At 55.6% G+C, this 13,121-nt stretch overlaps 2 protein-coding genes across 5 annotated transcripts in view; one reads left to right on the forward strand and one right to left on the reverse strand.

Annotated features, from left to right (window-relative positions):
- PITPNM2 (phosphatidylinositol transfer protein membrane associated 2) overlaps window positions 1–6,556 on the forward strand; it is a gene marked incomplete at its 5' end in the record, with an annotated part of 71,815 nt that extends 65,259 nt beyond the window's left edge. For all 3 annotated transcript variants that reach the window (XM_084271855.1, XM_084271857.1, XM_084271856.1), the window contains 2 exons: window positions 1,237–1,365; window positions 1,994–6,556. In XM_084271855.1, the coding sequence (XP_084127981.1) occupies window positions 1,237–1,365; window positions 1,994–2,338 (474 nt within the window). In that variant the 3' untranslated portion in view covers window positions 2,339–6,556. The remainder of the gene's footprint in view (window positions 1–1,236; window positions 1,366–1,993) is intronic.
- Window positions 6,557–6,705: 149 nt separating this feature from the next.
- On the reverse strand, window positions 6,706–12,469 carry ARL6IP4 (ARF like GTPase 6 interacting protein 4). Of its 2 annotated transcripts, XM_084271860.1 has the most exons (6): window positions 12,369–12,469; window positions 10,488–10,690; window positions 9,778–10,122; window positions 9,234–9,351; window positions 7,859–7,928; window positions 6,706–7,659 (listed from the first exon to the last, which is right to left on the reverse strand). In XM_084271860.1, the coding sequence occupies exons 2-6, from the start codon at window positions 10,675–10,677 to the stop codon at window positions 7,603–7,605; spliced, it is 780 nt and encodes a 259-aa protein (XP_084127986.1). In that variant the 5' UTR covers window positions 10,678–10,690; window positions 12,369–12,469; the 3' UTR covers window positions 6,706–7,602. The 2 variants fall into 2 exon arrangements, with proteins under 2 accessions (XP_084127986.1, XP_084127985.1); XM_084271859.1 differs by lacking the exons at window positions 6,706–7,659; window positions 7,859–7,928 and having other exon boundaries at window positions 8,977–9,351.
- Window positions 12,470–13,121: the final 652 nt, after the last annotated feature.

Genomic DNA, 13,121 nt, shown 5'->3' on the forward strand with positions numbered 1-13,121 from the left:
GACTGCCAAAACCTGGTCATAGCCTGGGTTTAGGTTGTTCCTCATCCAGTTGTCCCCATCAGCACCCATCTCTGGGCGGCAGTGTGCCCTGCAGCGGAACATTAATCTGTTTGCTTCATTTTCATCATTTTATTGCTCTGCAAAAGCAGCTCTGCTGTTAAATTGTGTCATCTCTGCACTGCTTTGGTTCATCACTGGTCTGGCCAACACCAAACACCTAATGAAACGGAGGAGCAGTGTCTCCCCTTCCCAGACGTGCAGTTTTTCCACCAGTTTGGTGGTTTCCTGGCTGCCCACGGTGTACCGGCAGCTCCGAGAGCACGTGAAGCTATTGCAGAAATGGCCTTGCACACCCCAGCCTTGACAGGGGACTCCATGGAGCATCTTCCCAAGTGTTCAAGCCCAGGGAGATGGTAATGGTGTTGAGGCCCTGGGCTGAGCACAACTCCAGATAAAACAAGGTTCTTCTCTGGGAAGTGAAGGACGTGACAGTGTCCTGAGCCTCTGACAGCAGGGAAAACCCCTCGCAAATCCTTTGGACTCTTGTTTTGGCCCAGAGTCACAGTGGCAGGAGCAGCTGGCCCCTGCTGCCTGCTCTCCCTTGTCCTCTAGAAGAACAAGTTTGTGTCCAGGGCTAAAGATTTCCTCTCCACCTTCGGCTCCAGGGCCAAAGCTGCTGGTCTGTGGTGGCACCAGTGTCCACACCACCCCTGCCAGCCCCAGCTTCAGCCTCCCAAAGGAAGGGCTTGGCCTGGAGCTGCTCGCCGCTCGGAGTGGAGGCAGAGGAACCTCTGGAGAGCAGCACACTTTGCTGCCTGTCCCTTCTCCCTCTGCCCAGCAGAGTCAAACCACAGCCCTGCACGTGCAGTGGGATGGCTGGTGGAGGGGGGAACGCATTGGGGGGGGTGTTGCAAACGACTCCCCCAGTTGACAATTAGGTGTGGAAGCGTGTGGCTGTCTTGTAGACCTCAGGGAAAGGCCAGGGATCAGTAAGCAGAGTTCTGCTGTGGTATTGCTGTTACTCCTCTTGCTCTGGCCTGTAACCAATCCCTGCTCTGTTAATTAGCGCTCCGCACAGTGGTGGGTTCTCCAGCTGGGAACTTACGTAAGTTCCTGACCCGAGATCCCTACAAATGCTGTTTGAAAAAAAAATTGGGAAAAAAAAAAAAGCCCTGCCTGTGGAGCAGCACGGGGTGCCCATGTGTTCTGACCACGGGTTGCTTTCTCTCCCTGCAGCTCCACATGAGGATCCATGCGGCATATGGATCTACGAAGGACATCTCTGTGTACAGCTCCATCAGCCTCCCGCCCACGCACATCTACATTGTCGGCCGACCCACCAAGAAGCTGCAGAGCCAGTGCCAGGTAGGAGCCGGCTTGGTTGAGCCCTGGAGGTGCTGCCAAGGGCCTCCTGTGGTGAGGCAGTGGGAATTTGACTGCCATAAGAGATGGGAGCTGACCTCTGCCTGAGCAGTTCCATGTCATGTCTGTCACCCTGGAGAACATGGCACAGCAAATGCGTTTGGCTGTCAGGGAAATGCATCTCCTCCCTCTAATCATAGAGTCACAGAATCATAGGATGTGTTAGCTGGAAGGGACCTCTAAAAGGCCATCTGGTCCCACCTCTGCGGTAAGCAGGGACACCTTTAACTAGATCAGGGTGCTCAGAGCCCCATCAAGCCTGACCTTGAATGTCTTCAGGGATGGGGCCTTTCCCACCTCTCTGGGCAACCTGTGTCAGTGATCCACCACCCTCAGAGTGAAGAACTTCTTCCTAAGGTCTCGTCTAAGCCTGCCCTGCTCAGTTTAAAACCATTGCCCCTTGTCCTGTCGCTCCGTGTCCTTGCAAACAGTCCCTGCCCAGCTTTCCTGAGGTCTCTTCAGGTACTGAAAGGTGCTCTAGGGTCTCCCCTGAGCCTTCTCTTCCCCGGGCTGAACAAGCCAGACTCTCTCAGCCTGTCTAATCCCTGCTGTCATCCCTCTTGCCTCACAGTTCATCACGGAGGGTTACGCAACCCACCTGGCCCAGCTGGAGTACAACCACCGCGCGCGCCCCGCCAAGAACACCACGCGCATGGCGCTGCGGAAGGGCAGCTTCGGGCTGCCCAGCCAGACCGAGTTCCTGCGCAAGAGGAACCACCTGCTGCGGACCATCTCCTCCCAGCCTTCGGCTGCCAGCGGCAGCACCAGCCACCGTCCCGAGCGCACCCAGAGCCAGTCTGATAGCGACAAGGAGAGGGACAGGGAGCGCAGCCAAAGAAGCATGAGCATCGCCACAGGGTGCTGGGGCCGGAGCGCGGCATCCCGGCTGGAATCCGGCCTCTTGGGGCAGAAGTAGCCAGGCCAGAGCCAGTGACTGTCGGCTGCAGCCACCGTGGAAGACAAAAGGAAAGAGGGATGAGGCCAGCATTACGGGCTGGAAGGGTAAATATGGTGCTACTCTAACAAACATCATGGTGTTCTGGGAAGAGACAGGATGTTTCTCACGCAGAAGGTGCAGGCCTTGCGGCGGGAGCGTCAGGTTTGTGCGGCACGAGCCCAAGAACAGCTGGAAGTTGTGGGGGGGGAAAGTCTCCAGGTCAAGATCACGCTCTCTCCTGCCTCCTTCTCTTATCCAGGTTTAGTGACTGTAAATAACGTGCCTCCTCGCCTTGTTAGCCATCGCTCCGATACGCCTGACCGAGTGCTGTCCTCAGAGCCACAGGAACAGGGGGTGAGGCTGGGGGAACTTGTTCTTGGTTGTCCCGGGAGTCAGACTGAGGTGCTGCCACGCGGGGTGAGGTTGGGGGGGATCCCTTTGCCGTTTCCCTGGCACAGGCAGCCCTGGGTGGGGGATTCACTGGGGGCTGTGCCAGGCAGGGCAACCAAGAGCTTTACCTGTACAACGAGCTTCGGGTTCGGCCATGTTCTCCAGGAGCACGCGCAGCAGCGAGGCGTAAAGGTGTGTGTGTTGATACTCTTGGTTGAGGCAGATTCATGCCCATGAAAGTGGGGTTGTTGTTGTTATTACTGTTAATTTTTTTACGAGACTTTCTAGAAGCTGATGGAATTCGATGCGGTGACCGATTAAAAGAGGAATACAAGCTGTTTTGTTTGAGCTGTTACAAACCTCAGACACTTAATTTGCTGTTGAAGTCTCCAAATACTCTTGCTATATATTATTTCCAACAGTAACCACTGTGTGTTTGGAAGCAGCTGAAGGCACTCAGCAGCTAGATTGCATCGCATTGCGTTTCCTCTCATCCGAATGCAGGGTCTGACTCTCTCAACACCCACCTCTGAGACGTTTTCTTCTTCTTCTTCCCAGGTTCTCTCCAGGTTCAGTAGCAGCTTTCATGGGAACTAGGCTCGCTTCTTTTACCCGTAGTTACTGAACTGTAAGACCTCATTGTTTTTTGCACTGATGATTTTTAGAATGGAAACCTGTTACCATCTCATGTAGCTACACCTAACTGTTTGTAGTGCATGACAATGAAATATTGCTAAGCCAGTGTGTGTGTGTGTGTATATACACATCTGTGCATATACATATGCACACACACACACATATATATATGTATATATTTTAAAAAGTTAATAATAAATCTGTGCAGAAGTTTTTCCAGCAGTAAGGAGACTGTAAGGAAGTGTGCCAACAATGTCAGGCAAGCTAAAGAAAAAGGCCATATCTTAATTTTCCTGGTGTGTTTCTCAGTGGATGTGCCTGAGCCGGTGGTCTGTGTGCTGCTGGAGTGAGCCAGGGCTGGGTGCGTGGCAGAGGGGAGCTGCCAGTGTGCGGGGTGAGGCGTTCGCTGCTGGTTGGTGTCCCCAGAGCCACTGCGGTGCGTACGGGAGCGGGAGCGCATCGCTCTGCGGCAGCGGGGGAGAGAACAGTGCCTAGAGCGAGGGCTTCCAAAAAGCCCCTTCGTCCCGTCCCTCCCGCAGCGGAGGGGCATCCAGCCTGGGGGGCTCCGATGGGAGCCCATTTACAGACTCCAGTTGGCCTCTTCACATGGAGATTTTATAGTCCTACCGAGCTCCCCGACTGCGTGTAACCCCGCTTTCCCCCCCTCACACCTTCCTGTCTTTATATCACTTTCTACTTATGAGGATCTTATTTATAACAAAGAATTTTTTAGACTGGCTGCTTCATTTTATTACCTGTTTCAATACGAAGTGCAGGATGGCCGCACTGAGACACACAGCACTGTGAACACTGCTCTGCTCACTGGCTCTGGGCCACGGTAGGCAAATCGAACTCATCAGACATCCAAGGTAGATCCCGTGCGCTCGTGGCGCTGGAGGGGTGAAGCGGAGGCAGAGGAGGGACAGTGCTGAGCTGCTGACGGTGTCGGAGCCGGTGGATCGCTCAAACCCAGCTGCCCACCCGCCGCCCGGTGCGTCTCCCACGTCTTGCAGCCTGACTGCAAAAACGTTCAACCACTTTGATAATTATTCAATTACAGAATGTATCTGATGACTTTTGCTACCGACAACTGACTTCCCTTTCTGCTGACTCAGCTTAGCTCTCTCTGAATGTACATCCAGAGCTTGCTGGGTTTAAAAAAAAACCACAATGTGAATTGTCCCAGCTTTTTTGCTAGTCGAATGTTCTATCAGACAGATGCCATCTGAGTAGGAAGCCAAGCCACAATCCATCCTGTGAAGTCACCAAACCACATCACAAAACAATTTCTGCAAATTTGGATATGGCCTTTGCAAAAATTCAACTCTCCTCCAAGCCCACAACCGAGGCATGACCTGTACATTTTCCAAAGCTGACGAGATGTTCACATTTTCTTATGTGTAGATAGTGTAAAACAGAGGTGAATGTAAATGTTCAACATAAAAAAAGTGGATATATAAAATTGAAAGTTATTTATTTATGTAGAGGGGGAAAAAAATGTCTGGAGGGACTGGAACCTTCAGAGTTTATTAATATTTAAAAATGTAGCTTTTTGTTTCAGGCATTATGTACAAAGCAATTATTTTATGGACCAAGTTTAATGTAACTGTCGATGAATGCAGAAGTGCAATATTATACTCACCTCTCCATCACTTCATGTTTTAAACAGCTACTAACCAGTCAGACTGACAATCACAGCACCTCTGTCCTCATCCTTTGTTGAGCTTCTTGAAACTTGCCCAGGTCCTTTCCGTGGTGTCCCCCACCCGCCCCCATCTGTTGCCACTGTTTGGATCCAACACGGAGAAGCAATTGTAGAGCAGGACCTTTATTGCTGCAATAATACCAGATGAGGTGGGTGTAGTTATCAGGAAATATGCCAGTAAGTTGGGTTTTTTTTTTCCTCTCCACCAATTCAGTCCATCGTAGTCTGCATCGATCTATCCTCAGCCGTCCCCATCTGGCACCCGTCGATCTGAGGTGAAGATCGCCGTGCTACTCACTCAAAGAACAATAGCAATAGTTTAACTCTGTGTTTATAACCTGTTTGTTCCGAGCTGTTTTGGAGAGCAATGCATGTGACTCGATGCCTTTCCACACGTATGGAAGAGGATCCATTGGGATGCAGCGAGGGAAAGACGAACGTAGATTCCATCCTCACTATAAAGGGGCACTGTCAGGTTCCAGACCCAACTTTGTGTTGTTACAAACAACTTGTTTGCTTGGAAAGGAAAGGAAAGGAAGTCTCTTGTACTCCTCCCTAGCGCCGTTCTCTCTGGGCAGCCATCGGCACGACCGGCGACAGTCGCTGCTTCTGCTGCAGCCCACGTCCTGTTCTCACACACTAGCACAATGCAGCCCATGCTGCGCAGGCTGCCTCAGCCAGTGGGGTTTTTTTTTTTCCTCTTTTTTCTTTTCCTTTATTTTTTTCTTTTTCTAATTGTTTCCATGGGAATCAAACTCTGCTGTGGAGCTCAGATTTTTTATAAAAAGCGGCTTTTTCTATGACCGTGCTATCGGGCCAGACTTTCTACCTGACGCTGTCCCTTTAAAAACCTTTTAAAAAATAAGAGGAGCCCATGAATTCCCTCCAGAGTTGTTTTTTCCTGGGTTTGCTAGGTCACTCAGTCAGATGAGGCGAAATTCTAATACCAAAAACCGTTTACAGCGTCGGATAACGCGAGCCGAGAGCAGTAACTAGCCAAAGGGTTACTAACAAACTCCCGCTCCGCCCAGCAGCCGCCGTGCTTGCTGTAGCAGCCCCTTCTTCAGGTATCGCCACCGTTTGCTGCATTTCCTGTTAGTTCTAGAAGCCTTACGGTCCCCTCCCCGTCCTCGGGCCCCTCCCCGTCCTCGGCACCCTCTGCCTGTTGATACCCTCGACTGTCGATTTTATATTCTGACAATTGTTAGTTATATTTTATTTATAAAAACTTTGCTTTAGGGGTACCAGACGTGTGTGTGTGGGAACCATCGGAGGGGGATGCCCCAGGGCGCCAGCAGCCACGCTGGGTACGCCCCTGTGTGTACAGTACCGTGCCGATGACCTGCTTGTGTGTGACAAACCTCCTGTACAACTTCCTTCTCCTCCTTGCTGTTAGTGCATCGTTCCAATGCCTGGGTGTGCTTTGTGTACAGTATCTTTGTGAGTTACACAGATTAAAGAAATGGGAAGGTTCTTCTCTGTCTGCTTGGTTTTCTCTGATGGGTGGCAGCGAGGGGGAACATGCCAGAAACAAACGAGTCACAAAACCCAAGGCGTGAGCAGGTGCCAGTTTAATGGGGTTATGGTGATGAACAGAGCGCGGAAACCCTCTGCCCAGATCAGTCCTGTGGGACCCAGTTGTCTTTTAACCCATTTGTCTTTTTTAGGTGGGTTTTTTTTTTCACACTTTGTAGAGTTACAGATTTGGCAGCGAAGGAAAGGGCAGCTGTTTGCTTCACAGTGGCCATGGGCTAGAGGCCTGAGAAGCCCAGAGTCCTAATGCTGCTTGGAGCCTGTGCTGCAGGGAAGGGACGGAAGTCACAAGCAGGGACAGCGAGGCAAAGCACCCTGCTGCAAAGCATGTCTGCCTGCACCCCAGGGCAGCGCTCCCCCCTCTGTGCCACCCACTGAGCTGCAGCTCCAGTAAGGCTGAGAAAAGCCCCTGGAGCGAAGCAGAGGGCAGTATTTGAAGGTGCAGAGGAGCTGTGGCCTGAGCAGAACTACAGCTGCTCCACGTCCTGAGTGGGTGAGTGGAAAGGGCCCATGAGCCTGCGTCACTGGGTAAGCACAGGGCACGCAGATCCAGCAAGGACGGGACTGAGAGCGGCCCCAAAGGGAAGAAGTGGCAGCGGGGTGTATGTAGTGTGTGGCCCCACCATATACCCTGTCCTGGCCCCAGTGCTGGCTCCTTCCCCCCAACCCCGAGCCTGGAGGGGAGAGGCAGCAGCATCTCCAGATGCTCAGCACAGCGAGCCTAGCCCCTGGGTGCTGCTGGGCTCCTTGGGCCTCAAAAGGCGCATCGGGGCATTCAGGTCCATGTGTGTTACAGCCACGCCGGCCCCAGTCAGGAGAGGGAGAGGAGAAGCCCTTTACTGGGAGATGAACTATTAAAGTTACTCTCCTTCCCAGTCAGTAACTTACAGATTGGCTGGAAACTGCCCCTGGGGAAGCATCCTGATGTGGTGCTGAATGTGTGGTCCAGAGGCTCCCGGCTGGGCCAGCACCCGCCCGCTCACTGCAGCATTCCTGTCCTCGCCTGGAAGGCCAGCCCGTCCCCCCGCGTGGCTTGCTGCAAAGGGAGAGACGTGGGCACTCACAGCACTGCCTGCCCCAGGATAGAGAGCTGCCCCACCTGCAGGGGTCCCTGCAGGGTTGCCAGGGTACAATCGATGGGGTCCCCAGGGAGGCAAGACAACACCTCTGAGTGCAGCAGCCTCCAGGCTCCACCCACCCATCAGCATCTCATGCTCGTGGCAGGTCCCCACTACCTTGTTAATCTCCTTGTGTCGCTCCTTGGTGACGATCTCTTCCAGCACTTCTCCGTCTCCCTTGATAAGTCTGCGAGACAAGCACAGGGCCACGAGCCGCGAGGGCTACCGGCAGGTTCTGTCCAGCCATGCTGCATCCCAGCCACAGAGGGTGCTGACCCCAACCCCACCCCAACCTCATGGGCTGCTCTTGTGCCCCAGCTCAGGCACCAGCCCCAGCCCCCTCCCAGTGGTACCTGCCCGGGCCCACGTGCAGGATGACAAGGACATAGCCCTGAAGTTGCATTAGGTGACCTTTTTTTGGCTGCATCAAACCTAAAACACGGCAGGCTTTTCCCTTGCTCTCACGGGACTAATGCTGCAGGAAGGACAGGCATTGTCCCCCCCCGAGAGACCAGCGTCCTCCTGCACAGGCAGCTGTCCCTGTCCCAGGCCATGGGACAGGGCTGCAGGGCCAGTCACATCTTGCACACAGCAGGAGAAAATTGCATTAAAAGTGCCTCCTGCCAGTGCCCCCCACCATCTGCAGAGGCTTCACCGCCACCAGCAGTGCCCCGAGCCCCCACAAAGCCCCGTCCTCGTCTCAGAGAGGTCAGGTCTGGTCCTGGCTGCCCCAGAGAACCGCAGAGCTGCTCAAAAAGAGGAGCCAGGCTGGGCCTGAAAGGCAGCCAGGACCAGGAACATCTTGCTGAGCAAATTCTGAGCAGCGTCCGAGGTGGCTCACACCTCCCAACATGAACAGAAATTTAATTGTCTTCATTAGGTGCCTTATGGGGAACAGACCTTTGTTCCACACCTCCCTGAGCCCCGCAGGCTGCTTTCTATTTTAAGACTGGACCTGTCATAGCCGATTCTCTTCAGCGTGATGTTTTCTGCTTGCTGAGACGATGCAGTTTATTAAAAACTGGGTCATTTCTATTTGGCAGCTAAATGAACTTCAGCACGACTGTGGTCTGCAGCCCCAAAGGGCACACGTGCTCCCTCCTCACTCACTCCTGGTACTAACCCGTGTGCGTTGGAGCTGAAAGGCGAGTGCACGAAGCAGTGGGGTAAGGAGGTGTCCTCAACCCTCTGGTTCCCACTCTGCCCCTGCTCACCAAGTCCCATTTAATGGGAAGAAGCTGAACCCTTCAGGGTATGAAGAACAAGCTCTGGAGTCCATCACCCAGCTCTGGGTTGGGACGCAGCCCAATCCAATAATCTGGTGTCAAACGTGGCGCTTTCTGGGTAAGTGACACCAGCTCTGATGGGAGGGGATCTGCCAGGGCTCCTCAGGTGGTACCGCAGTGTCACGGACCAGCATCCTCCAGGATGCCAACCCACGTAACACGGATGGCAATGAACAACTCTCCTCCCTCCTCCCCAGAGATTGTACCTGGTTCTCCCCGTTTCGGGATCCACAACTCTCCTGATGACACTCTGCCTCGCGTCCCACTCTTCCTTTGTCATTGGCTTCATAGCCTGGATTCGTGACTTTTGTTCATCTGTCAGAACTGGAAGGCATCAGCTGGTCAGAGCCACACTCGTGGGGCCAGCTCCTGGCTAAGGGGCACAGCACCGCCCCGGCAGCGCCCACACACACACCACACCAGTGTCCCAGCGGTACTGGGGTTCAGTGCTGAACCATGCAAAGGGACAGTTCACATCCCAAAGCCAGTCCCAGCTCTGTGCCACTGCTGGCTCTGTCCTCCCACCCCTCTGCTCCCAGCTACAGAGCACATCTAAACACTTCACATGGGTCCCTGAGCACAGCACCTTATGGTTACGTGGTGTGGCTCCAAGGCAGCCGCAGTACGTTGGAGGAGAGTCTGGAGCATCTCCTGGCACACTGCCCTGCTTCCCCCAGAGACCTCCTGCAGGTCCCTGGAAGGGCAACGTGTGAGCAGCTTTCTGCAGCAGGAGGGGAATGCTGGCCTTACCTGGTCCGGAGTCCACCAGTGATTCTTTGTGCCACTGCTCCAGTGAGGGGCCGGGCATCGCTTCCCCCAGGGTTTTCTCCTCCTCAGCACCTTCCTTTGCCTTCTTTTTCGATTTCTTCTTCATGCTCTTCTTCTTCTTCTTTGTTTTCTTCTTTTTGTCTTTCTGTTTCGCTCGCTTCTTTTTGCTGTGTTGATGCTTCTTTGTCTTGGAGTCGCTATCACTGGAGTCATCAGAAGAGGAACTGGAGGAAGAAGACGATGAGGAGCCGCTGGATGAAGACGCTGTCTCAGAGGAAGAGGTACTTGCCTTCCTCTTTTTTTTGTCCTTTCCTTCTTTCTTCTTTTCTGCAACACACAGGAAGGGGCTGAGCGGAGCAGCTCTGGCCCCTGGCAGTGGGGATGCTCGTTACCCCCCTCCCCGCCTGGTTCCTTTCTCGCCTCAAGAGCAAATCCCCCAAATGCCAGGGCAGAGACCCCTCTGTGCTGGCACCTCAAACACCACAGTGAGCGGTGCCACGCTGCCCGAGCAGCACGCAGAGGGGCTGTACAGCTCCACACTTGTCAGAATGAGCCTAAAACAGGCACAAAGCACACAGCAAGTGATGGATGCCAACTTAGGGAGGAGCAGGGACCCTCTCCTCCCACCTCAGCCTCCCACCTGCCCGAAAGAAAATGTGGTGAAAGTGCAGGGTTGTGGGCTTCTTCCCTACCTGCCCTGGCTGCCTCGGAGCTCGACTTGTGTTTGTGTGACCCAGAGACTCGCTTCCTTGGAGGAGAGCTGCTGCCTTGGTGGGAGTCCTTGCTGCTCTTCCTCCTTTTCTTCTCCTTCTTCTTCTCTCTGCTCCGAGAATTGCTTTTGCTTCTGCTGCGCGATCGCTTCCGAGACTGGCTGTGGGCCATCTTGCACCGGGCTCTGGAGGGATGGAACAGGGAAAAACCATCCTCGCTCAGCAGCAACGCACCTGGCAGCCCTACACACCTTGAACCCAACCAGCCCTGGAAGACCTGCTCCCACAAAGCCTCCTCTCCTCTCACACCCATGCTCGCCAACCCCCTGACATGCAGGGATAGGTCAGGGTTGCCCATTGCACACTAGCCATGGCCACAACCCATTTCGGCAGCCCGCGACGCAGAGCCCTGCTGCCCCCCAAGCAGCCCTTGCCTGGCTCCAGGCAGCCAGCCCCTCACAGGTTCAGAGGGAAATCTCCACCCAGCTTTCCCCATGCTTCCTGCATTTGTGCCTAGACTCAGGGCTGGGAATTTGGCTGACCCCCTGGTAGGGTCGGGGTGTCACAGGCAACGCTGTGCCCCGAGGGCCTGGGGACAACCCCAGCAGCTCCAGGCTGCGGCCACTTCTCAGGGCTGGAGGATGCTGCAGATGCCAGCACGGTCTGATCGATGCTGCGGCAACAGTCAGCGGAATGAAACACCCCCCCGGCTGAACACAGAGTCAGTCACCCCATTAACACACCCAGAGCGGGCACGAGCCAAAGGCAGGAATGAATTTTTAATATTCCAATTTGCTTTTAGAAAACAGATTATGCGCCGAGCTGGCACCCCCGTCCATCAGCCCCACCGGCTGCCAGCAGCGACAGGCCAGAGGCGGCATGATGGATGCTCTCATTAGTTTAAGAAACAAACTGGCTGAGCGGTATCTGGGAAATGCTCCTCACAGCCACCTCCCAGCCACAGCCCCCTCCCCAACCACTGCACTTAATTAACTGCGTGTTCGCCGCCTCACTGGCCCCCAGCAGCGATTTGCTCCCAAGGGAATCAGACCTTTGAGTTCCAAACGGAGATTTCAATGGGGAAAATCACACACAAGCTCACAAGCCAAGGCAGTGAAGGACACACGGGGGAGCTTCTGAGGCTGAGGGTCCTTCATCAGCAGCCGTCCCTGGCACTAAGGCCTGGCTGGTGGGACAGCGCACGGGTTTTGCCATGGTCGTGGTGGCAGGACTGGCTTTTGTACAACGGTGACAATGGATGTGGAGTTGGGTACAGACAGGGGCATCCAGCAAGCCTGTGGTGATGCTGCGGGAAGGCAACGAGCCCTGACTCCATGGTGGCAGCACCCCAGGCTGGTCATGCCCCCACAGTGGGGGTCTCATCCCACCCCTGCTGCCACATCAGTGGCCACACCAGGGCAGCTCCTCCTGCCCACCCAGCTTCACCCAGGCCTGGCCCTAGGCAGGGAGCCCAGCTTCTGCGGTGGGAACCCTCTGCAGCCCCCTTCCATCTCTCTCCAACACCAGAACCTGCGGCACGCTGCCCCTTTAAGAGCTCAGCAAGAGGCGTTCTGGCCCTTTAATTGCTCTGCCCCAGGCGTGCTGGCCCTTTAAGAGTTCAGAGCGAGGGCTGCTGGCCCTTTAAGCTCTCAGACCAAGGGGTGCTGGCCCTTTAAGAGCCCGACGCCGGCCGCGTCCCCTTTAAGAGCGCGGCCGCTCCCGCCCGCCCCGTTACCCGCGCCCGGCAGCGCGCACGCGTGTGCCCCCTCCCAGCGCCGACCCCCGCCCGCTGCCCTCAGCCGCCTCAGCCGGCCCGGCGCGGCCGGAGGTGAGAGGGGAAGGGGTGGGAGGGTCGGCACTCACCGCGGCCGCGCTGCGCCGGGCCCCTCACCGCCCCGCCGGCACCGAGCGGGGCTCCCGCCGCCGGCTGCGCGCTGGCCCCGCTCCTCCCGCCGCCCCTCCGCGGCTTCCGGCCGCCGCGCGTGGGGCCGGCCGGCACCCGAGCCGCGCTGTTTGGTTCCGGGGCCCGCTGGGCAGGCGGAGGGGCCGCGCAGACACCCCCGCGGAAGGGGAGTCTCCGGACACCCTCTCCGAGAGCGTCTCGCTGTTCCCGGGAGCCGCTGCCTGCTCTGCCAGCGCGCTGGGCTAGTGAGAAGCTCATCAGTGCATCCCCCGGTGCGGCCGCGGGTCTGCTGGGGCGGCTCGAACCTGCGCCCGGGGCAGAACCGAGCGGGTCCCGCTCTGCCGCTCGCTGTCCGGGGCACGGACGGACAGAGGGATGGACAGACAGATGGACGGACGGGTGGATGGATAAATGGATGTAAGGATGAACGGATGGATGGATGAACGGATGGATGGACTGATGGATGGACTGATGGATGGACTGATGGATGGACAGATGGATGGACAGACGGGATGAAACGCCCCTTATAGATGCGGTGGCGTATGTGTATGTTGAATAGACACAATTGACCCCACATGGAGCCACCACATCAAAAGGTATTTGGCTTCTTTCTTTTGTGGCTTGGAGGGGCTGCAGTTTCACAGCCAGGCAGGAAAGTGCCCGGCCCTCCTCATGCATTGGCATCCAGGGGGTCTGGTGCCAAACCAAGTCCC

The sequence above is a fragment of the Gallinula chloropus genome (genome assembly GCF_964237585.1).
Source record: "Gallinula chloropus genome assembly, chromosome: 17".
Taxonomy (NCBI): domain Eukaryota; kingdom Metazoa; phylum Chordata; class Aves; order Gruiformes; family Rallidae; genus Gallinula; species Gallinula chloropus.

What these genes read in the sequence shown, in the direction of transcription:
- ARL6IP4 (XM_084271859.1), bottom strand. Translation starts at nt 10,677, where the DNA reads ATGGCCCACAGCCAGTCTCGGAAGCGATCGCGCAGCAGAAGCAAAAGC. An exon ending in CTCCGAGGCAGCCAGGGCAG is followed by an intron (nt 10,123 to 10,487) that starts GTAGGGAAGAAG and finishes TGTGTGTTGCAG; the next exon opens with AAAAGAAGAAAGAAGGAAAG. An exon ending in ACTGGTGGACTCCGGACCAG is followed by an intron (nt 9,352 to 9,777) that starts GTAAGGCCAGCA and finishes GATGCCTTCCAG; the next exon opens with TTCTGACAGATGAACAAAAG.